A 25,208-nucleotide genomic window follows, 5' to 3' on the forward strand; every position below is an offset into this window, starting at 1 on the left:
TCTAAATCCCTCTGGAATTAGGTGTTGGGAGGCCTTCTTGTTTGCCTGACATAATTTTAGGTCCTGAAAATAAATGTTGCTAACATGTGGCCCTGATACAGAGGAGTTAGTTCACTGCTAAGTATGACTGGATTCCAGCTAACACCTTGAGGTCACTGCGCTCCTGGAGGTCTGAATAAGTTTGCTTGACCCCTCCCACACTTCCTGTGGTATGTTTAGTCCCCTTTGTGATGATGCTGTAAATGCTCAAGTGGCTTTTTGATTTGGGAATCACTATATTTTTTCCATCACTTCTAGATTCTGTTTTTGTTGTTGTTTTTGTTGTTTATGGTGGTTTGTTTAAATCAAAATTCCCTTTACTTAACCCCTCTTGAAGCTCTTGATGGTTTGTGGAGCATCAAGGAAAAGTTAGTAAGCACATCACATAGTAAAACACTCATGTCTGTAATTTAGGCATTGTCTTGGTCCTTCCAGTAACTCTGCCATTCTGTAATGTCTCTGCAGTCTGGCTTATCTTTCCTTTTCGGTGTTGATTTTAGTCTTTTCACCTTGCAATAAACTCTGTCTGCGTATGTGACTCATCTGACCTGCACTACTAGCCCCTAATTTTTTGTTTTTGAGTCAGATTCTCCTAGCATGACCCAGTCTGCTCTCAGACTCCTATCTTCCTTCTCTAATCTCCTGAATGCGAGAATCATAGGCCTATACAGCCATACTAGGCATATCTTCTGAAGGTTTGCAATTACCCTATAACTGATATACCAAGGTACTCTGAATGCAGCACTTTGAATATAATCTTTAAAAAATGTACAGTAGACCTCAGACCTTCCAGGAGCTTTCTCTCCCCACATTGTAAAAATCATATGTCTTCCAAAATACCAATAAACCCGGTGATATCATCATGCTGGTTTTAGGCTTCCTGCTTTTCCTCCTAATCAGCTGGTGGTGTTTTCAAGCCCACAAGCACATTTCTGCCTCAGGGTCTTAGCACTCCCAGCAGAGCTGACAAATGCAGACTCCTTCCAGATTGCTGCTGGAATGCCATTTTCCTGTTGGAACATTCCCTAAGTTCTTTACATATTTCTTACCACTGCATTTACCCCTCTTTGATGCCCTGTGTATTTTTCTTGTTTATTTTTTTCTCCCCAGATCTATGTGTTTTGTAAACTTCAGCGTGTATCAGAACCCCTTCAAGCATAGGTGACCATGCTGGTCCTGAGAGTCAGATTCAGTGGTTCTGGGTTGGTTGTGGCTCACACTTCTCACACTTCTGCTGAGTTTCAGGTCCATACTGAGCATGCTGTCCCCAATCACACCGAGAGAACCATGTGCTGAATCTGCTCTGTATAGTAAGGTAGCCACTTGTTGCACATGAGTGAATTTAAACTACAGTTAGGGAACCCAATTCATGAGTCCTTCAGCTGAATGGCCCATGTATTGGATAGCGGATACAGGACATTCAATGACTGCAGAAAGCTATTAGATTAAAAATGATTTTTTTAAAATTTTCTCTTTTATCCCAGAATTACAACTTATGTTTGTGTATCTGGTCTACTTGTAGTTTAATTTGGTATAAAGAAAAAGGTCGATACATAAATTTTGAATTTCATCAGACAGCTAGTCACCTTCCCCAGCATTACTCCTTGAAAGTCCAGCTCTTTTCCTAGAGATCTGAAATACTATTTTTATCTGCAGTAGTGAGTACATGTGTGCATATGTATGTGTACAAATATGCATATGCATGTGTGCCCAGATGTGAGCTTGCACATGTATATTTGTGCCTATGGCAGAACTGTCTAATTTGTTGCAGACTGTTTTTAGTGCAAAATTGAATTCACAAATTGCCATGGAGAACTGAACCTAGAATTATAGAATGAGGAACAGTGTTATAAAGAAGTTCCAGTTTTCTGTTAGCTTTAAGAGAGGTGTTTTTACTAAATGACCTTTAGGTAGTGTTGAGTTCAGAGGTGATGATGAAGTTATAGTCAGTGTGCTACCTCTTCCCATGAAAGCTGGTATCATGCATATGTTACAGATAACTAAATTGACTGAGGTTATAAGCTATTTTAATATTTTTAATGAAATCTGTACTCCTTATTAAATTTAAAAAGTAATGTTTGACAGAAATACCAAAATATTAAATGGCTAAATAACACGTTATTCTTCTATTTTTAGAAATGGATTTGTTCCTTAAATATTTATATGCTTATATATCCAAAGATGAAAAATGGGGCTTAAAAACGGAGATAAAAGAAACTGAAAGATAAACTTATTCAGAATAATTTGACCCTGTTAATTTATATTTCTTGTGGAACTTCTTAACATCTGTGTATTTAGAAAATAAAGGTATTAAATTGTTAGCTTTATCCTTCTATTTTTATTCCTTTTCACTTTTATGTGTCCATAGTAGAGGAAGAAATATGATCTGTGCACATCACCATTTACACAGACACAGCAGCAGACGGGTGTCCATTTGGTTGGCAATGGAAGGTGTCTTTAAGCCTCTGTTTCTACGATACAGTATTTACCTCGACATTATCGATTTCTAATTATTTACTATTGAGGAGAGGATCACAATAGCTCAATTGCTCTGTACATCTGACCATATAAGATGATGTAAGCAAAATGAACTCCAAGAAATAGAAACAAAGATTTTTCTTTGTTGTTGTTTTTAATGTACTCTGTGAAGTTATTTCCTTTTTCTTTTCCCCCTCTTTGGTTTATCTCTGTTGTCACTGTTTTTTTGTTTTTTTTTTTTTTTTTAAAATTTTGGTACGTTGTGTCTAGTATATATGTTTATCTGAATTGGGGAAGGAAGGGGAATAACAAAATAATGAGACAAAGGATAAAGGGTGAACCAATGTAACAAGTGATACTCACAAGACAATATGTTGGAAATGAACTTTACAACTTGGGTGTGGTTATTATGGAGGATAAGTGGGAGAAAAACAAGGGAAGGGGGGTAACAGTGTTGAACAAGAAATGTACTCATTACCTTATGTATGTAACTGTAACCCCTCTATACATCACATTGACAATAAAATTAAATTTAAAAAATAGAAAGTATCAGTTCCAAATTTAGAATTAGTATGCTGGCATCAGATTTCTCTCATAGAAGGAATATAAACTTGTATAAATCAGTATACATTTCATTTTCTGGATGAAGTTTAAAATGTACTATGCAAAGGTAGAACTTGGGCAATACTAGACAAATCTATATAGAGACATAAAGTGTAGCTTTATAGAAGCATGTCAAATTTTTAAATATTATTGTGTAAGCATCAAAGATAAAAGGAATGGATTTTGTGGACTGACGCATTCTAAGCAGCTTTATTTATTTAGCCAGTCCTGAGGCTTAAATTCAGTGTGTGGCCACTGTTTATGAGTTTCTTTTGTTCAAGGTGAGTGCTCTACTACTTGAGTCACAGCTCTACTTCCAGCTTTTTTGGGAATTTATTAGAGATGAGAGTCTTAAATACTTTTCTGCCCATGCTGGCTTTGAACCATGATCCTCACTGAGTGCGAACCATTGGCCCTCAGCCAGCTCATTTTTTAAACTGAGTGGTTTAGTTAGTCCTTAAAAAAAAAAACAGCACAAACAAAAACCCTTTCTTGATGTATGTACTATAAAATCCTGCTTAGATGTGAGTAAGGAGAAGGGAGGAGGCATCATTAACAAATCTACCACTTTAGTGGCATACTCCTATAATCCTAGCAACTTGGAAGGCAGAGATAGAACAAATACCATTGAAAGCCAGGGCTGGATAAAACCAGATCTTTTCTGTAAAATAACTATTGGAAAAAAAGGGGCAGGGGCTTGCCTCAAATAGTAGAGTGCTTGGCTTTCAGGCATGAGGCCTTAAATTCAAATCCTAGTACTGACCAAAAAAAAAACCAAACCAACAACAGAAAACAGAAAAAAAATAACCATTTTGTGATTGCATGGAGATTGGGAAGACTTTTAGTAACTAGTAATGTGAGGTTGAGACACAGTTGAGCACATGGGATGAAAATAAAACAAAAATTGTTGTTTGACCACAGAGTTACACGTGACTAAATAACTGTTTCTTTCCCACCCTGACTTCTGTGTTAAAACTAATTTGTAGAGGCTACAAATTAACAGCTGCACTTTGGAGGATGAGATGAGGTACTATATGCACACAGGTGTACAACATTTGATGTGAGCATAAATTTCTAGTCTCATTTCCTTCTCAGGTTCCTAAAAGCCAGTAGCTAGGTTCATATTCTCTGTTTGTTTGTTTTTGTTTTTGTTTTTTGGTCCGTCGTGGGGCTTGAACTCTGGGCCTGCGCGCTGTCCCTATACACTTCAGCTCAAGGTGAGCGCTCTACCGCTTGAGCCACAGTGCCACTTCCGGTTTTCTAGTGGTTTATTGGAGATAAGAGTCTCACGGATGTTCCTGCTCGGGCTGGCTTTGAACCGTTATCCTCAGATCTCAGCCTCCTGAGTAGCTAGGATTACAGGCGTGAGCCACCAGTGCCCGGCTAGGTTCATATTCTCTACTCAAAAAACTGGAGAATCAGCTGAGCATGGCACACTTGTAATCCCAGCACGCTGGAGACTGAGGATGAAGAATACAAGGTCAGCCTGGAGTAGTTTCTAGCTCCATATAGCAAGTTCCTAGACCACAAAGACCTTGTCTCAAAAAGGGGGTTGAGAGTCGGAAAGAAAAATAAATTAGAAAAACTGTTTTTACTGATACCATTTATATTTCCCAGTTGAAGGAGAAGTAGCCAGATGGCTATCTTGTAGTTAGATGATGATGATGATGATGATAATGATGATGATGATGATGATGATGATGATGATGATGATGATGATGATGATGATGATGATGTGTGTGTGTGTGTGAGCGCGCGCGCTTGCCTGCCAGTCTCGGGGCTTGAACTCGGGGCCTGGGCATTGTTCCTGAGCTTTTATGCTCAAAGCTAGTAGTGTTCTACTATGTAAGCCAAAGCTCCCCTTCTGGCTTTTTGGTGGTTAGTTGGAGATAAAGTCTCATAGATTCCCCCTCTCCCCCAGCCTTGCTGAGTTAGGACTGTGATCCTCACAGTCCTCAGTAGCTTGGATTAAAGGCATAAGCCACCTGTGCCACCTGTAGTTAGACTTTAAGCTGTTCTTATAAATGTAGTTTTCTTGTCTTGCTTTATCTATTAAAGACAAGGACAGCAAAATAAGTATCAAGGCAGTAATTTTATCAATTAATATGATTATTTTATGGATCCTTGTTTCCATCGTTTATCTTGTCTTTCAGTAAACCTATGATGGACTTGCTGATATTCCTCTGTGCACAGTATCACTTAAATCCTTCCAGCTACACAATCGATCTGCTGTCGGCTGACCAGAATCACATTAAATTTAAGCCAAACACACCAATAGGAATATTGGAGGTAGAGAAAGTCATTTTAAAGCCAAAAAATTTGGATAAGAAGAAGCCCACACCTCTAATACCAGAGGTAAGGATTCTATTATAGATTTTGATATCTAATGACTACCTTATTAAGTTTATTTTTGATCCTGCATCTCATTGTACATGAACTAAAATTTGACTTTCAGGCCAAATTTTTTCTGACTCTAGTTACCATGTTTGCTTAGGCCACTTGGTTTAAAATTCAGCTCACTGATGCCTCTTAGATCAACTAAAATTGAGGAGCTACTTTAGATATCAAATGATGAATGTAATTGTAACTGAAAATTAAGCTCTGACAATTAGGAATGTGAAATGTTTTACACTCATGCTTTAAAAGTAATAAAAGATAAATAAAGTAATAAAAAATACAAAAAAATTTGGGTTTTGGCCATTTGGAAAATGGCCACTCTACCATTAACAGTTACATTACAACATTTGAGCTTCACAATGACTCAGTTTTCTTTGATGTAAAAATTTTAATTAAAAAAATTTTAACCTCAGTGATTTTAGTGAAATCAACTTTCTCTACTCTCCTCAATATTGGGGTCCCAGCCCAAGGCCTCATATATTCCCAGCAAGCATTCTGTCCCTAAGCTAACACTATAATCATTAATCCATGCTATTCTATTGTTGTTAATGATATACAAGTTTATGATTTTCAAAAAATACTCCATTGTGAACACCATTTTTTCACTTCATAAAATTCTATAATTTTGCTTATTAAATCGATAGTTCACACATGTGTATGAGTTGAATACATGTATTCTCACTTCATAAAAATATCGACAGGGATTATGTAGTATAACATTTGTTGTGACATATAATTGAACATTAAATATTAAGACACAGAGTTTCCTTTTGTCAAACTTTGTATTTATTGAACATCCAAACTATTTATATAGATGGAAGTAGTTTTATCCCCTTAATTATACATGGAGTTTTAGTTTTATGAATAAGTATATTTGAGAATCTGCAACTGTGGACTTTTCTTGATATGTTTTGTTTATATACATGATCAAATTCAATTACATCAATATATGAGAAATTTAAAAGATTCCTAGTAATTTTATATCCATTGAGGCCACTGATAAAACATTCAAATAAGAAATATTCTTCATTCAAATAAGAAATATTCCTCAAATGAAAAGGTTGGGTAATGGTTATGCACGTTTGCTAATTTTAAAGTATATATATATTTTTAAAGTAAAAGCAGTAGTATTGGATATGAGGCTTTTTATTCATTTGGGGACTTAAATATAAAGGGTTGTGAATCAAGAAATAAATACTTGATTTTTTAAGTGATCTTGAATTTACAACCCTTGATATGAAAAAGAATTTTACAAAGGAGAGAGACATTTTTCCATGTTTGTGACTGTAGATTGATTCATGACTGCAGACATCACTGTAGAAAGTTTGTTTCAATAAATACATAACATCATAGGATACTCATGAAGCAGTCGGTTATGCATGATACACACACAGCACAGTGATTTAACTCTGGCTTTAATCCTTGTTCCAGAAAACTGTGAGGGTAGTGATCAACTTTAAGAAAACACAGAAGACCATAGTGAGAGTTGGCCCACACACACCACTTCAAGAACTTCTTCCTATCATATGTGACAAATGTGAGTTTGATCCATTGCATACTCTGTTGTTGAAAGACCATCAATCTCAGGAGCCCCTCGACCTGACAAAATCTCTTAATGACCTGGGACTAAGAGAATTATATGCCATGGATGTCAGCAGAGGTGAGTTACATTTTCTGTTTTGTCTATTTGACAGAAAATGTATAAATATATATATATATATAGGTGTATACATTGTTTTTATAAATGGGTATTCTCAAATTCCATAATGACAAGTTAATTGATCATATATATAGATAACAGTACATATATTACATAATGTATTACTGGGAATAAGAAGAAAAAACTAAATGTAAATAAAAATAAATCAGGGGAAATATATAATGCAATTTGATTTTAGTTATTGAACTTGGAAGAAAACTTGTCTTTTTACCTATCATCAATCAGTATTTGATTTTGCTATCTATGACTTTCTTTTTCGGATGTGGGATCTCATTATGTTGTCATCTATTGTGGAGTTGAACTTCAGAACTTGAAGGATCTTTCTGCCTCAGTGTCCTAAGTAGCTTGGACTACATTATGTGCCATTATGCCCAGCATTGTTCTAACAGAAAACAAAATGAAAAATCCATGATATTATTATCAAGTATGAGTTGTTTACATATACATATTTTATACTTGTGTGAAGCATAGTTATTCAAATTTGGAAATTTCTTGCAAATTTTTTTCTTAAGCCAATACCTAAATAAACTGGCTTGTAAACTGTATGAGTCTAATTCCAAAAATTAAACTATACAAATAATAGCATGCATTACAATTCAGAGATCATAAATGATGCTTTCCTATAATAGCTAACAAAATCAAGGGTTCTTTTATTCAATATGAGTCCTTTTTTACTGGGAGGAATAAAAGTTTAGTGAAGAAGAAAATTCACATATTCTATTCCTAGAGAGCTTCAGAGATTGTACCCAAGTGGCATTATGTAATCCAAATACAACTTTTTTTTTCTTTTTTATTGTGAAAATACCATACAGAGAGGTTACAATTACATGGGCAAAGTAATAAGTACATTTCTTATCAAGCATTGTTGCCTCCTCCTTTGTTCCAAATACAACTTTTTCAACTCAGTGATGTTTCTTTATAAAAGAATAAGCATCATCTTTACAGTCAATTTACCCTTTTTTACTTCCTCCTGCTGTAGCTACTTCTGTTTCTGCCTTCAGTAAGTCATCTTTACAAGGTAAGACATGTAAATCAATAGAAACTATTGTAACAAATTGAAAACAAGCTTCTATCTTTACCTGTTGTTTTAATATTACTAACACATTCTGTAAGAGATTTTTTGACTTAGGAATATAATTTGTAGATTTTTTTCTTTGATTTCTAAATTTAATTAAAAATTCATTTTAATAAATACTTAAAAATTGTATCATCGTAGAGCTTGACATGGTGGCACATGCCTGTAATCTCATCACTCTAGGGGCTGAGGTGGGAAGATTATGAGTTCTAGGTGAGCCTGGGTTACATAGCAAGTCCTCGTTTCAGAAACAACTATCTATATCCATATATATATATATATATATATATATATATGTATATTACCCAAACATAACAAAAATAAATCAAACAAGACAGATGTAAACCAATTTTAAAGCATGACAAAACTTTCTTACCAATAACTGATTTTTCTAGGATCTTTATTAAGTATAAGTTCTAATAGTTTGGTGTTAGGTTGGAGGCATCTCAGATAATTACCACGGAGAAATACTCACTGAAGTAACTATATATTCATCAGAGGACTATTTGCCATCATTCAGTTGTTTGTGAATATTTTGTGATTATGTGTTAAATTAGTATGTGAAAATTAGCTTTTAAAGCATGTATACCTGTAATAGAATATGTAAAAAAATCCTTTTAAATAGGATTTCTGAAAGGAAATACATAAAAAATTTAATCGTAGTTACCTTTTGGGTCTTCTGGCTATGGGTAGCTTTTTATGTTTCTTCATATGTTTTTAAATGACTGTGCATTGCTTTCTTGGAATAAACCTTTATTAAAAAATGCCCAGTAATAAACTCTGAATGTCTTCCTCCATTAAAAAGTATAGACTCAGATAATTGATTACTCTAATAATAACTACCTACATAAAAACACGTTAATAAACTGCACATTATCTTTTATTGGAATTTTCTTTCATTACTATTTTCAGCTTTCCAAAAGCACACTCTCAATTCCAAGAAGCCACCCCACATACACAGTAGTATGTTTGCTTGCATTCCATGGCTGTCATGAAGACCAACCTAATTAAAGCAATTGAAAAATTCTTATGATCTGAAAGTGTATACTGGCCAAGAATCAGAAAGCCGCTTGTCAATTCTCACACCACTGTGAGAATTCGCTGTCAAGCGAATTTGGCAAGCTGATGGGGAAAATAGCTTTATCTGTCTGGATCTTGCATTCCACTTTTATAATAATACTAAAGAAATTGCAAAAAGTAGTCTCAGGTTTCTTCCAGAAACAGCATTGTGTTTCTTGTAATTGGCTTTGCTCCTAACCTCCCTGCTCCCTAAACATTACCCTAAGCAAGTTTCTTAATATTTTTAGCCTTGTTTAGGCTGTTGACTGCACTGACTTCTAATATCCCTTTTAGCCATGGAAGTTTTGTTGCATTGGTTCACCCTTTGCAATGGCGATATTCATAAAACACTATGTTGGAAATGAATTGTCTGCGGGGAGGGAAAGTGGAAGACAAATGAGGGAGGGTAACAGTTTACAAATTTGACAATAAATGTACTCACTACCTTATGTATGTAACTGTAACCCCTCTGTACATCACCTTGACAATAAATTTTTTTAAAAGAAAAGACTAAAGAATGATAAGCACTAATGTGAAAGTAGCTGTAGGAGTTAATATATTGCTCAGTGATAACTTTCACAAATTAAAGCAATAAAGACCTTTATATATTAAAATTTTTGGGGTGTGTGGGGCAGTACTGAGGCTTGAACTCAGACCCTTGTGCTTGCTAGGCAAGTGCTCTACCACTTGAGCCACAACCCCTGCCTATATTAAAATTTTTAAAGGAAATACTGTTTTTTTTTCTAGAGGATTAAATGTTAACAGAACCATAAGAGAATAGAATAGTAAAATAAGGAAAGCTCTTTTGTTAGTGTCAGGATCTAATCTACCAGGTCAACCCAAATGCTGTAAATGCCCTTATTTTCTTGTTTTTATTGGGTTGGATGTTATTCTCAGTCTTAGAACATTGCATGCAATCACTTTTATTCTCTTTTAGAAACAGGAGGTACAATATTTGACTTGCTTTTCATAGTAAACTCAGGTCTTCAACTGTGTGCATTATTATGTAACTCTGACTTGAAGTGACTCTTACACTGCTTTAAGTGAAGGCAAGATGACTAGGTGCCTGGAAATCATTGTTTGAAATGCTCTGCTTATGATATTTATTGCACTGTGCTGCTGTATGAATCTTCCACCTGTTTTGAAAATATTCAATTGTATACATTTAATTAATAGTGTATTAATATCTTGAAATACCAACATAAAAGGGAAAATTATGGGTATTAGAAATATTATTTATATGGATACTAATTTTAAGTCAAATACTAACTGCCTTTGTATCTTCGTGTAAATTATTCAAATCTCCGGTCATCTGATTCCTGAAGTACGAAATGGGCTAATAATATCACTGCTTCTACTTCTTTACCTCTTACATGGTAACCCAAATGGGAAAAAAAAGCCCCAGGATAATAAATTATGATTCCTCCCTCACAAGAATATTTTAATAAACAAATCAGGAGTGTGAAAAAAAAACCTTTAACCTCAAACTAATCTTTAATTGTGATTGGTTTAGGCATTATTGAGCTTGTGCAACTTCATGCTACTAATCTAATATTTAAATTATTAGATTTAAGTTTTAATTTGTGAAATACAGATTTTTCTTAATATGTTTGTGAAGCGTATTGCATTAATATGTGTATTGGCATTGATTGCTTTTCTTTGCTAGAGTAGACCCACATTGTTATAAAATATTGAATTTTTAAAGATTTGTTTTAAATAAAGGAAGAATGTGCATTTATTGTTCATTCCTGCTTTTGCTAAAGTTTTGATGTAGACTGCATTGTTTCCAGTGCCATTGATTATATTGTGATTCCCTTATGAAACTCTCACGTTCCTTTATAGAAATTGTGTTTGGAAATTCCTTCTTTTCTTCAATTTTTGAATGTACAATTTATGTTTTGAAGAAACTGGTTGATTGTCTCACAGCTTATCTCATTAGGATATTTGCTGATACATCACTTTGTGTTTTATTGTCCTTTCTCATACCTGTAAAGTGGTTATTAGGGCTAGAGACTTGGTCAAGATTTAGATCTGGGTGGTGGCTTACTTACTCTCAGTTAAACAAGGGTAGGATTGAGTCTAGAAGTTTGAGTCCAGCCTGGGGTGCATAGCAAGAGTGTGAGAAGAAAAACAAAGGAAAGGAAGGAAGAAAGAAGAGAAAGAAAGAAAGAAGGAAAGGAAGGAAGGAAGGAAGGAAGGACGAAAGAAAGAATAAAAAGATAGGAAGTATAGAGAAATAAACCTTATAGGTTTTGTATTTCTGTTAGCAGACATAGTAATGTTACTAACCATCAATATTTATTTTCTGCCTCTTAACTAGGGGTTGAAAAAAGGGTGGTAGTCTATTTCAAACCTTCTATTATTATTAGCTGATATATATCTACAAAAGCAACCTTCCTCTGATCCATTATTTGTCCACTAAGTATGCCATCAGAAGGGCAAGATGAAAGTGTGTTTTGTCTCTATGTTTTCACCAGTTCTTAAACTCATGGTCCTATTCTTTAGCACGACCCATAGGTTAACAATGCAACTGGTTTGTTTTAGCATTATTATGAATGAGTTAAATTAAGCACAAGTGGTCTGCTTTCATACATGGAATTCTTTTTAGAATATTAAACATCTCAGGATGTTTCCTGTACCTGCGAATCATGGCCTCAGCAGATATCGACAGCTTCTCTCTGCCATGACTTCTTGCTTCAAATTCATCATATATATTTTAGATTATTTATTTGCTTATTTTTATTATCTTTAAGTTGATATACAAATGAGTTGCCACTTAACAAAGCAGTTTATGAATACAATGTATCTTCATCAGTGTCGCCTCTTTCAATGATCTCGAAATCACCAGAAAATCAATCATTCTTCAACAGTAGTTTATAGTGGAAAATGGAACAGGACTTGCTGGACTGTGGGGCTCAACAGTACTGGATTGGCCATTATAATCCCTTTCAGTTGACACTAGTTGTCAGTATTAGGGTTTAGACTCAAAAATCTTGCTGTTACTCAACTGGTGTTTTACCACTTGAGCCAGCCTCTACTTTGGCTTTTTGCTGCTTTGGAGATAGAATTTGTCAAACTTTTCTGCCCTGGCTAGTCTCAAACTGTGGTCCTTCAGATTTTAGCTCTTGAGTAACCATGATCACAGATGTAAGCCACAAGCTCCTGGCTCATATTTACTTGGATTATCTTTTTGTTTTCACTTCTGAAGAATTCGCATTATGTAACACAGATTGTTACAGGTATTGAGTTTGTGTTGTAGCTGTGATTTTAGGTCCTGATTATGTTTTGTAGCTTCTTAAGCTTCAACTCCCTCTGCTGTGACACAGGAACAATATTGGTTGGTTGCTTTGAGGATGGAATGAGAGATACAGTCCTTTGCAGACTAGTAACTGTTACCATTAGATAAGTTTTTTAAAGGGAAGGAAAAGAACACCTTACTCATGAATATGTTATCCTGTGAACAAAAGTAACTTGCATTTCTTCTTTTTCAGAGTCCTGTCAAATACCGCAAAACTTAGACATCATGAAGGAAAAAGAAAACAAAGGGTTTTTCAGCTTTTTTCAGCGCAGTAAGAAAAAGAGGGAACAAGTAAGTATTTTTAAGGTAGTACTTTAAGATTTCAAATCCTTTGTAAAAATTATGACTGCATTTTATCTTAAAATTACATATAGACATTACCTTTTAATTCTGCATTAGACTGCCAGTGCTCCGGCCACACCACTCATAAATAAGCACCGCCCATCTTTTACGAGGTCCAATACCATTTCTAAACCCTATGTTTCAAACACCCTGCCATCTGATGCACCCAAGAAGAGACGGGCTCCACTGCCTCCCATGCCAGCCTCCCAGAGTGCACCCCAGGACCTGGAACATATCCAGAACAGGCCAACTTCTTGTGTGATGAAATCCACAAGCATGGATGAAACAGACAAGGTACGTTAGTTTGTTCTGTATTGTTAGGATGACCATTGATTTTATTTTCCTTTAACCAAGTTGTCATTTTCCACATAGACTCCTAAGAAAATTAGTAACAGTTATTAATATGATGTAAGATGTAGCCATCATTAGATTAGGACTGTGCAAAAATTACATACAGTTCTGCCATTCAGAGAAGAATAATGTCAGTTTGCAGTAGATTTTGTACTCAAGCAAACAAATGACCCATAGACAATCTTGAATTACTAATGCCTACCCAGGAGCTCCTGCTTGAAGTCTATGGTAGTGATAAAAAAAATCCTTAATGCTCAAGTACTTTTTAAAAAAATCGACAACACGGGTCTTTCTTTGTGTTAAGTTTCTGGGTTTCTGTTTGTACCTTCTTGAATTGACTGTGATTCTCTTTGAGAAATGTCGGTGTCCTACTAGTCTATTGATTCTTTATTTTTTTAATGAATCATGAGATAAACTAATATGCAATTACATTTATAATCTCCTATGTTAAAAGCATTGTTCTAGGCGATCATTTCTTCAAAATTTTATTATTATTACACCACTCTAATCCCCAAATTCCCTTAACATTGCCTTTTCATGGAGGATCTATTTGCAAACTACTCTTCATCTAATATATCTGAACATTCTTGGCTTCATGCATGTGGAATACACATAAGTTTTAAGTAAATATGACAGAGTCTGAGTCCATCTGTTCTACTGCTTGCTACCAGACAGGACAGCGAGATCAAAATTTCTTCTGCAATATTTGAGACACTGCATAGTTTTCTTATGTTTAATCAGAGGGTTTTGTTTCCCTCTTGGAAGTTTAGTGAATTCAATACCCACGTAAATCAACTCTTCCCAAGTACCCAATACACATCCATCCATATGTATGTATAACCAAACATATATACATATATCAGTGTGGTTTCTTTATTTAGAGGAACTATAGTTTTTAAATAGCTTGTTAACTATCATATGTATACATACACACACACACACACACACACACACACACACACACACACACACAATTATTTTCTACTTTAGTACCAGTCAGCTCAAGGAAAGCATCAGTAGGTAGATTTCAGTCCATATCTGGCCCTAGAGCTCAAACACAGATCTTATCTGGAAATTATAAGGTAGCACTGGGTTATAGAGCTGAAGTGGTAAAATGTCTATCTAGAAAGGACATTGTCCACAGTTCAAATCTCAAATGAAAGTAACTACTCAAAAAGAAATGAATTAAAAAAAATTAGCTTTAGAAATTGCTTAGAAAACTAGTAGCTAAATGTCTTTGCATTATTATTAAAAATTTTTAATCCCATGAACATTAAGTATATGATATAAAATCTCATCAGTGAACTGAGTCCAGGTAGCACATGCCTGTAATCCTAGCTACTCAAGATTGTGGTTGAAACACAGTCCATGCAGGAAAATCTATGAGATTTACACTAAAGCCAGAAGTAGAGCTGTAGCTCAAGTGGTAGAGTACTAGTCTTGAGCAGCAAAGCTCAGGGACAGAGCCCAGCCCTGGCTTCATACCCCAGGACACACAGACACACACAGACACACACACACACACACTCACACACACACACTCACACACTCTCTCTCTCTCTCTCTCTCTCTCTCTCTACCTCATAAGGAAGAATTGTATTTTTCTGATGATGGAATCCTTTTCTGACAAAGTATTATGGGGTATCTGCTTAGTTGTTGGGTGGTCTTGACCCTGAGTCAATAATTCACTTCAGTCTTAGTACTAGTGGGTGTGAATCACTCGTGTGAGAGATTCCAAATGCAGACAGTGGTGTGCCCGGGCATGAGCAAGAAGCAGACTAAAACCAAGCAAGGAAAGCAGAGGTGAAGTCAGGTTCCAATGACTTTCTTTTGTGTTATATTCCCTTTAAATTTCTTCATAAAGGAAAGGAGCATTTTCAGGATAATTTTCTATTTTTAATTACAGTAATGCTACTTAGTAATACTAAAAATTATTATACTTACAAGTAGCTATGCAAGTGTCTCTTTCTATAGGAGGGAACAGTCTTAGGCTCTGCTTGCAAATCTGTCGTTTAGCTGTCCTTATTCACTGCCTATGGTAACCTTCCTTTGTACTTGATTCTCCAAGAGGTCTAGGTTGTCTTTCTAATAGTCTCCCTCTTGCAATTTTGGGTAGGACTGCCAGTGACCTCACTGAAAGCTATTTCTTTTGATTCTCACCCTCAGCCCTATGACCAGTTAGTGCCCCCGTGTTAAGCAATTTTTTTTTTTGTATGTTGCCTTTGGCAAGCTGCACATCTTTATACAATTTTCTAATTATTTTTTCTTTTGATCTGGACATCTGGATAGTTCTTTGATGTATTATTCAGCAAAACCCAGAGTTATTTGTTTTTCCCTGGAGAAGTTAAAGAATCACCACTTATTTATTCATTACAGAATTTCTAATAATTATACTGTGGTTATGTTTCACACACACACACACAAATTCATGATTTCCCAAGCATCTCAGTACTTACTTCCTTAATTTGTGGCCATATATAATATGATTTAGTATTGATTTTGTTCTGTTCCTTGACCTTTTCTTAAAAACAATTCTATTCCAGTACTAGGGTCTGGGCACTGTCTCTTAGATTTTACACTGAAGCTTGGTACACTACCACTTGAACAACTCCACTTCTAGCTTTTTGCTGGTTAATAGGATATTAAAGTCTCATGGACATTTTTGCCTGGGCTGGCTTCAAACATGATCTGCAGATCTCAGCCTCCTGAGTAGCTAGAACTACTAGGCATGAGTCACCAGTACCCAATAGTACTGTTCTCAGAACTTAATTACTTTCTTCTTTTATTTCTTTCTTTAATCTCACTACTACTTTCTTTGTACATTTCTTCAATAAAGATACTGAAATCCATGGTCTTCTCTGTATTTGTTTGACTCTTTAAAGTAAGACATTTATTCTTTTGTTGAGTTTTTGTGCTGATGCTTTTCAACTATGATGATTTGAACAATGTCTCCGTAAGAGAGGTGTCCAGGTCTTAACTTCCAAAACCTATAAATAATGCCTTACTTAGAAACACTTTCTGCAGGGATAGAGATACGATCACTTGGAGTTTTTTTAATGTTGGCTTCAATTACAGTAAATTTTCTTCTAAGAAAAGAATTCACAAGCATAGAGACACCAGAGAGCTCTTTGATGACCAAGGCTCAGCTTGGTTTTCTCTGTACATCCAAACAACGCTAGGTACCACTAGCAGGGAAGACAATGTTTTCCTTTAGGGGAATACGGCCTTGCGAAAACTTTGATTTTAGATTTCTTGCTTTCAGAGGCATGTAAGATAACTTGGTGTTTCTCTTAGACTTATTGTTAATTTGTTATGTCAGCCTTAAAATACTGATGATAAACCAGTTTTATAGTTTCCATTCCTAATAGTCTTTTCACTGTAGTTTGAACTCAGGTTTATGTATTGACTCATGGTTATTTAGAAGTCAGAGTAGTGAAAAGCAACCCATCCTCAAGACATCTTCCTGAATTTTGTGCAAAGGTATGTCCAATACTTTTGTCAGACACTAGGTTTGATTTCACTGAGCACAACACAATCTGAGCAATTTAAGAAGAGGATGGATTTTCATTTTTGTAAAAATGTATACTATAGAACAAATAATAAATAGATATTATTCTCCCTCTCAGTAAAACTAATCAGTTAAGAAAATAGGTAAGATGAATTTGACCCTAGTATCTGATATATGAGCATGGGTATTTTACGATGAAACTCTTTTAATTTATGACAATAAGATAGTTTTTTTAAAATTAAAACAAACCTCTCTAATTATTTTCTCCCAAATTTAAATGCTCAAGGTTATCTTTGGTGTTTATTTCTTATTCTTCTCACATCTAATTAGAGACCAGTCCTTCATTTAGTCCCACTTCATCGTGTCTTTCTTTTCTTTGTTGGAGTCTTCTTACAGAAATCCATGGCACAGTGTTAAGAAGAGAACCAGTGTTTAACTTGTCTCCAGAATGCTCTCAGTGTGGCAAGCTGGCACATTTATATTTCTTAATTATCACTTCCATGTTCAGTAACTTCAGTCAGCTATGAATTTCGGAGTCTCAAGTACCTCTACAAACAGATTACAATTTTTAACCCTTAATTCCTCATTTTAAGAATACTTAACTCAATTAGACTCACTGCTGTTTATGTGAAATCTGCTTTTTACCATTTGGAATGGAAGAAGACCCACCCTCCCTCTTTATTCCTGCTTTTCTAATCAATGATTCCTGTTCTTACCTGAATAATGAAGAATTTATTCTAAAGATTTCAGCACAGAATCATATATAGTTTTCTCTGAATTTGTTTTTTGCATCTTTTTAAATTTTAGTGTGTATGTACAGTATTGGTAGTGTGTTCATATACTGTGGTATGTTTATTTAATTCCATATATCAGAAGAATACAGTGAATTTTCCCTTTCTTCTACCCACAAACCAAATTCTTCTTCACAGAGGTAACTACTATTAATATAATTCTGTATATCCTTCTAGAAACACTGTTTTCAAGCCAATCCTCACTAATGCTCTTTTCCCAGATGTTTATGTGCTGCATGTGCTATTTGACTATCAGCGTACAAAGAGCTGCCCCATTTTGAAGATTGCATACAAGTATATCATTTATATAGTGTGATTTTCTTTCTCTATCCTCTGATGATAAACATTTTTGATAGACATTTTGATAAGCATAGAAAAGATTTTCTGATTAACTTTTATCCTTTTGTTTCTTTGATGTGAAATAAACCACAAGAGTGCGCTGTTTAGCAGAAGTACATTCTAATTATTCTGCCCCACCCCCCCGCCTCAATCCAGCACTTTGTAAAAAGACCAAATATCAGAAATACAATATAATAGAAAACCTGATTTGCCTGAGCAGAATAAGTGACAGAAAATAGAGCTACAGAGATGCATATTAGTAATGCATGACAAACAGTGATTTGAGATTTGCAACTTCATTCATTTTGAGTTTTATTTTGATGTTGAGTAACCACTGATAGGTTGACCTTAAGCCAAACTGACTGAGAAGTCAGTTCCTCTGTTTCTTGGGGACATTTGTTGACACTTCTTTTTTATACTTTTGTCTGACTATGGTTAATACTTTGCCTCATTTTTCTAGGACATTTCTCAATACTGGCAAATTAAGACATTTGGAATTGAGATTTTTGAGCTCACAGTGAAATTATTCTCATTACTAAATTTTGCATTTTTTGAGCTAATGTTGACAACTGATGTTTTAGTTTCCAAAGAGAACTCACTAAAGATCCAAGTTAGCAAAATAGCATATTCTTTTATTGGAATATTTCTTCATCAGACATTTTCTTCATCTAAAGAATAGGCTTCTATGTTTATCAAAATGCCTTTTGTACAGCAAAATAGATGGTAGTTGGCTCATGCTGTTATTTATAGGAAATACATCACATGTATTCCTATATAAAATATACATCATTTACATACTATAAGATTGGCAGTTGTGAAACCAGAAGTCAGAAATGCAATAATGTTGACTTAAAAGTGATTTGGAATTCTGGGATTTTTACAGAATTCAGTAGTCTGGCTTCTGTACTGTTTCTGATGTTTCTGAATAACTCATTTAATGAAAAAATAGCCTAGTCTTATATATAAATTGGATTTATAAGCCTGTTTGGCAGTTGAAAAATAAGTAAAAGAGTTAAGGATATGTTCTGAGCATTCTTAAGCCATAAAATTCACAGAACAAGTGAAGAATCTTTCATTTGTCATATTTGGTGTAATTTTTTTTGCTTATAATTATGTTTATAACCTGTGCCCTGGCTGCTCTGTGCTAACCTATTTTTTTGCTATGTTGGCTAGTGACTGACTGGAAACACAAGAGCAGCTCTACTGGACATTTCATTGGATCTTATTTTGCATTCTGCTATAGACAAACATTCAAAAATTGAGAAATTGAGACTTTAGCCATGTACTATTGTGCAAGTGAAATTTGATATCTAGAGTATTAATATTAAAATAGATGACTTAATTTTTAGGAATGTTCCCCATTTACTTTTACTTGATTTTATCTTTTATCCTCCATTCTGTGATTTACAAATAGATGCCATATTGTCATTTATTTATAAATTCAGTAAGCCTGTATTTTTGTTCTTATTTTACATAGTGAATTTAAAACCTAGTTTTTTACACAGAATAATTAAGACTCTATTCTTGTGTTGTAATCAAGTATCTATTTATAATCTTTTAGAAATATACCTCTTTTCAGTTTTCTTTATAAATCTAGGTTATCTCATAGCATTTTATTTTCACTCTCTTATTTATTATATACAGAGTGGACCACACACATAATTCTAAATTGCCTAGGAACAGTGGTTGCCATGACATTTGCAGTTTGATATACAGAATTCAACTTGCTTTATTTCTCAAAATATGACTAGTTTCATTCAGCAGACAAATGTGCTAGCTCAGCACCATATTTAATCTTTCCCAGGTAGAATGTATAGTTGGTCCCTGTGGTGCTCATGAGATTCACTTGTGAATTGGTGAATGATTATATATTTATAAATTGATATTCTAGACAATGTTCTAAAAATGTTACTCATTGAAGTCACTCAAAAGCCTTGTATGTCAGAAGTTTATATTTTGGCCAGTTTTATTTCCAATCTAAAAGGAAAGAACTATGTAAATCATAAAGTTTTACATTAAAAAAGCGTTTAAAAGCACAAGTGGGCATGTGTAGAATTATGTAGAATTAGTGATTAATTCTTTCTGATTATCTATCAATTTGAAAAGGTCGTGAATATGCCTGTAGAAAAAGATCAGGCTCCCAAAAGAGCATTGGAAGTCAGAGTGAGGGAGGGCTGCGGAACTAATTTGCCCATCCTCATTGGTTGAAGTTTACGCTGCCTCTCTCCCACTGTGGTGTGTGTGTGACCAATGAGAGGTCTTGTTTTTCCCTGGTAACCATCATGCATAAATAGAAACCAGGGCAGAAAGAAGCAGCTTCTTTCCTGGAGGCATGGTGTAAAGCTTTGGAAAAAGCCTGCTGTAAATCTGTGGTTCTCTTTCTGGCATGAATTGCAGTAGTCCTGCGTTATTCTCTACATTGCTTCTTTAATCGGGTATAGAGCTCAAACTCACTTAAATGGTAGGCTTTTCATAGTTGCCTAACCTGTCTCTAGAAATACTTCTACCTGATCACTGTGGAGCACAGCAAAACATCATCCCTTATCTTTTCTTTATAATCTTGAGCTCTGCTTTCTTTTGGTTCATCTTTGCTTTCCCCTAAATCTAAGACACACTCTACTGGGCTAGGCCTTCATTTTTGGGTGTAAAAATGTGAAAAGCTTATTACTGGGTTACCAGTAATAAGAGTTGGTTTTTTAAAGTACTAAAAGCATAGCTTGCCTCTAGAAGAGTAGTATCTTTTCAAGTACATAAAACAGAGATAAAAACTGTATTTTTTTCCCTTTTGTTGAGAGAAGGACTGTGAAGTAAGTACACTGTGGCAGCTTAAGCATAGGCCAGGTTTGGGTTAGCCTTGGATTTGCAGTAGTTCGGTCACATTTGTCTTTGATTTTTCTTGTTGTTGTTGTTGTTGTTGCTCACTTTTTCCATCATCATTGAACTTTTTCCATGGCTTGGTTTCCTTCTTTGTAGAATAAGGTCTAAATTTTCCAAAGTCTCTTCCAGCTCTAGGATTATAAAATTATTTATCTTGTTATCTTTTCAATTTGGCTTTTAACACATGAAAGAACTTTGTTTTGAGGACTTTGGCTTTCTGGTAACCAGCATGTGAGGCATAGTCCTCCTCTGAGGATTTCTGAAACCTAAAATATAATAAAAGCATAAAACATTGAATAACTGACATCTTTCCCCCTCAACTCTTGCTTGTCACACAAGAATAAGCACAAGTAAATGAGCATTACTACAAAGACAAAAGACTTAAAGTTTGATGAAGATATGCTCAGGATAATAAATTTCTGAACTGGAGGATAACAAATGACATCATTGACAAATAATGCAGTTTTAAACTAGACAATTGTATGATTTTAGAATTCTTCCATCAGTTGTTAAATATACTAGCTGGGACATGGCTCACATATATAATGCTAGCTCAAGTGGCTAAGATCCGAGATCCTAGTCAGGAAAATCTATGACACCTTCATCTCAATTAACTACTAAAACCAGAAATGGAGCTGTAGCTTAAGTAGTAGTGCTAGCCTTGAGCACAAAAGCTCAAGGAAAGAGCCCAGACCCTGAGTTCAAGCTCACACACACACACACACACACACACAGACACACACACACGCTCACACGCTCACACACACGCATACGCATACACACACACACACATTACATATACTAAACCCTATCCTCATGGGAATAACATCCAATCAATTGGTACATAATGGTAAATTTTGATAAATCTAGTGTTAATCCTAAGATATTTTGTACTGTTTCATAGTATTTGTTGACAGTGTTCAGTGTTGGAGACTCAGATATTGTGAATCTATCCTTAACAAAAATATACAAATTTTAAAATAATTTTAAGCAACTGCTTAGGTTCTATCCACTAACCTTACCTCTTTCTACGTACAACCAAATTATATTGTAAACAGAAACAATCTACAAGCTCCTAATAAAACACTTTTGTCTAAGTTACATTGAATTCAATGACCCATTTATTATAATTTGACAGTGATTAATATATGATCTAATAGCTAGTGTAGGACTAGTTCTCAGTACATACATTAATTGAACATTGTGTAATTATATTTTGTTCAGCTGAATTTGTTTCCATTTGGACCAGTGAATTCTGATCTGAGAATTACCAGGTACCTCTCTTGGCAGGTTTTCATCCTACTTTTGCTACTTTCTTTTGCTAGCACATTCTGTTTTTCCTTATAGTATTTCCCTAGTCACAGACCATAAAGCTTGGTGATGTGCATTCCCATTACAGGTGCAGTGTTTGCTAATGGCAGGCATACTTATCAGTGTCTTTAACTAAAGTAAATAATTGAGTCTAATGATTAACCAAAGCAGTTTCATTTAGTCAGTAAAAACCAGCTTTCCCATTTTGCAAACCCTCCAGATTTAAAAAAAATTAATTTCAGCTTCTTTTAAAATAAAATTTTAGTTGAAATTTTACCAAAGGAAATGTATCTTGATGGCAAGAGCTAGATCCAAGTTCTTTCAGAAACTTTTAATCTTCTTAATTATCTCTGAAGTAACTTTTCTGTGCATGGCAGTTGTGTATGAAATACTTCAAATACTGTGATACACATGTATGTGCTCATCACCCAGACTTGACACAGTGTTAAATATTTAACTTTTATTGAAGTCCTCTGTAGCACCATGAAGTGATCTAAGATAATTTAACAGGTGGAGATTTTTAGACACAGTAAAGTTGGCTCATGCAGCGGACTAAGTCCTCATCCTTGGACCTCAAGCCCTGTTGGGTTTTAAGGCTGATTATAACAGAGTCGGATCCCAGTAGGACTGGGATCAGTAGGACTGCCTCTGTCATCAAAGTGAGAAAACAATCTTAAAATAAGTCCAGAATTTCATTTGCATCCATATTTTCCCTCTAACCTCAGTAACTATGATTTTCTGTCAGAACACTTTCACATACATCAAAATAGTTATGTCAGCAAATGTTTGAACAATGCATTCGATACTGTCCAATTTTACATACATACTTTCATTTATGTATCCTAGTCTTCCTCTGAATGCTTTCTGGTTCAACTCCTGGTATTGACTCCAAAGCCCATTTGTTTGAAATTATGATTAGTGTGCTCCCTTCCAGCTTGTGAACTCTTTCTTTCTCTGCAGATGTTTGCCCAAGGGAAGGGTGTTCTTTCTTGAATTCCTTCAGAAGTGCAGTAAGAGGACATCTTTATGTCATCCCAGGAAGTGATAACAGTATTTAATCAGAGTTGACATTAGTAACACTGAATAAAAATCGGTATAAGCTCTTTTCATTCTATAACTCTGACCAGAATTCTGGACAAAAGATGTGAAAAAAGAGGCAGCAAGGGGTATATGGTATTGGATGTAGTTTTTACAAACTGGTATAGAAGATGTCTGATGTTTTGATTCCTGCCTATCTAAACCCAGTGCTACCCTGTGCTACCCTTTTGTTTAAGGGAATAGTTCAAGACATTTTTGTAGTCCAGCACCTGCTTTTGCAGACCTTACTTTGCTTCTGTCCTCATGAGATGATTCACCTTCCTTTTTAATACCTCCCATGGTTAGCAGTGACAAGAACTAAAGCAAAATTTTATTTAAAAGCCACTTTATTATGTACTAGAAGAATTACCTTCACAAAAACCTGTTCACTTTCAGGTATTGGGATTAATTCTCTTGGAGTATAAAGCATTTACAACCATATAAAATACTTTTCTTAATTCAAGTGAACAACTATCTTGGTTTGCCATAATTTTATTGTTTGGGTCAATAAAAGTCCGACATTCCAGGAAATTCTGGGTATACTGGGAGAGTTATTCACCCTACCTCCTGGTACAGCTTTTCATCTGTTAGAGAAAAATATTTTTCTGACTCTGCATAACTCTGTATGTTTTTGCACATTGCTTCATTTAACAAAACTGTATATGTGAAATTTAAAAAAAAAAAACAGAACAAAACGCAAATGTCTCCCTTTTTTTTTTTTTTTTAAAAAGAAGGCTGCTTTTTGCCTCTGGCAGAAATATTAGAACGTTATGAAACAGTAAAATCATCAGATTTACTTGGTGTGTAGCAAGCATACAGGCCAAACATTTTTTATGAATTAGTTCACTTCCCTTAAATGTGGTTCTGTTCTTGCATAAGAAGAGAATGACCCAAGCAGTGTATACCAATATTGAGCTTTACCAATTAAGAAGGCAAGAGATAATTCATTTTCCATTCAGTGAATGAGTAATTATTGTGACTGTCATACAAGCCAAGCATTGTTCTGGAAATACAGCAATGGAAAAAGGAGGGACACAGTCCTGCCCTTAAATCAGTTTGAATGGAACAAACAGTAAGTAACTAAGCCAGTTCTAGTACATTAGGAAGCCATTGAGTGACATCATAAAAATAGACCTGGGAAGGGAGATAGAAACTGTCGGGAGTCAGAAACGCTGTCATTGAAAAGATGATAGGAAAATTGAGGGGGTAGGTGATTGGGGTTGTAAGAGATGGGCAGAAAGATGAAAGGGGTGACATTGATCAAGATTCATTGCACTCATGAACTTACATGTTGAATTAATTATATCCCTTTGTGCAACTGCTTCAAGATAATTATAAAAATTTAAAAAAGAAAAGAAAAATGACATTTGAGAAATGATCTACAGAAAATGAGGAGTGAAACATTGAGTTGTTGGAAGTGAGAGTATTCCCAGCTTGGGGACATGAGGATAAATATCTTGAAGTGGGGAATCTCCAGGCAGGATGGAGGCCAGTGTGGCTGGTAAACTACTCTGTCCTTAGAGAAGGAGGTGGTCAGAGAGATCTAGGGGCCACATCATCAATTATAAGGACTTGGAAAATACACTAGGGGGTTTTGAAGAACGTGACATAAGGTGACTTTCATCTTTATTTATTTATTTTTTTGTCAGTCATGGGGCTTGAACTCTGGGCCTGGGCTCTTCAACTTAAAATGAGCACTCAACCATTTGAGCTACAGCACCACTTCCAGTTTTCTGGTGGTTAATTGGAGATAAGAATCTCATAGGCTTTCCTGCCCAGTCTGTGATCCTCAGATTTCAGCCTCCTGAGTAGCTAGGATTACATGCGTGAGCCACCAGCACTGGGCCTGTGATTTCCATCTTAACAGGATTCTTTTTGCTGCTGTCTTGAAAAAGAATGGTAGGAAAGCAATGTAATAAAGGTCTGGCTGGTGTTAGATATTT

At 35.1% G+C, this 25,208-nt stretch overlaps 1 protein-coding gene across 3 annotated transcripts in view; it reads left to right on the forward strand.

Annotated features, from left to right (window-relative positions):
* Cobll1 (cordon-bleu WH2 repeat protein like 1) overlaps positions 1–25,208 on the forward strand; it is a 132,875-nt gene that overhangs the window by 81,517 nt on the left and 26,150 nt on the right. For 2 of the 3 annotated variants that reach the window (XM_070021836.1, XM_070021842.1), the window contains 5 exons: positions 5,274–5,475; positions 6,949–7,177; positions 8,217–8,255; positions 12,863–12,960; positions 13,069–13,305. In XM_070021836.1, coding sequence (XP_069877937.1) covers positions 5,274–5,475; positions 6,949–7,177; positions 8,217–8,255; positions 12,863–12,960; positions 13,069–13,305 — 805 coding nt within the window. The remainder of the gene's footprint in view (positions 1–5,273; positions 5,476–6,948; positions 7,178–8,216; positions 8,256–12,862; positions 12,961–13,068; positions 13,306–25,208) is intronic. The other variant, XM_070021839.1, reaches the window with a different exon arrangement.

This window comes from Dipodomys merriami, unplaced genomic scaffold (assembly GCF_024711535.1).
Source record: "Dipodomys merriami isolate MVZ:Mamm:240054 unplaced genomic scaffold, mDipMer1.0.p SCAF_1, whole genome shotgun sequence".
In the NCBI taxonomy this organism is placed as follows: Eukaryota; Metazoa; Chordata; class Mammalia; order Rodentia; family Heteromyidae; genus Dipodomys; species Dipodomys merriami.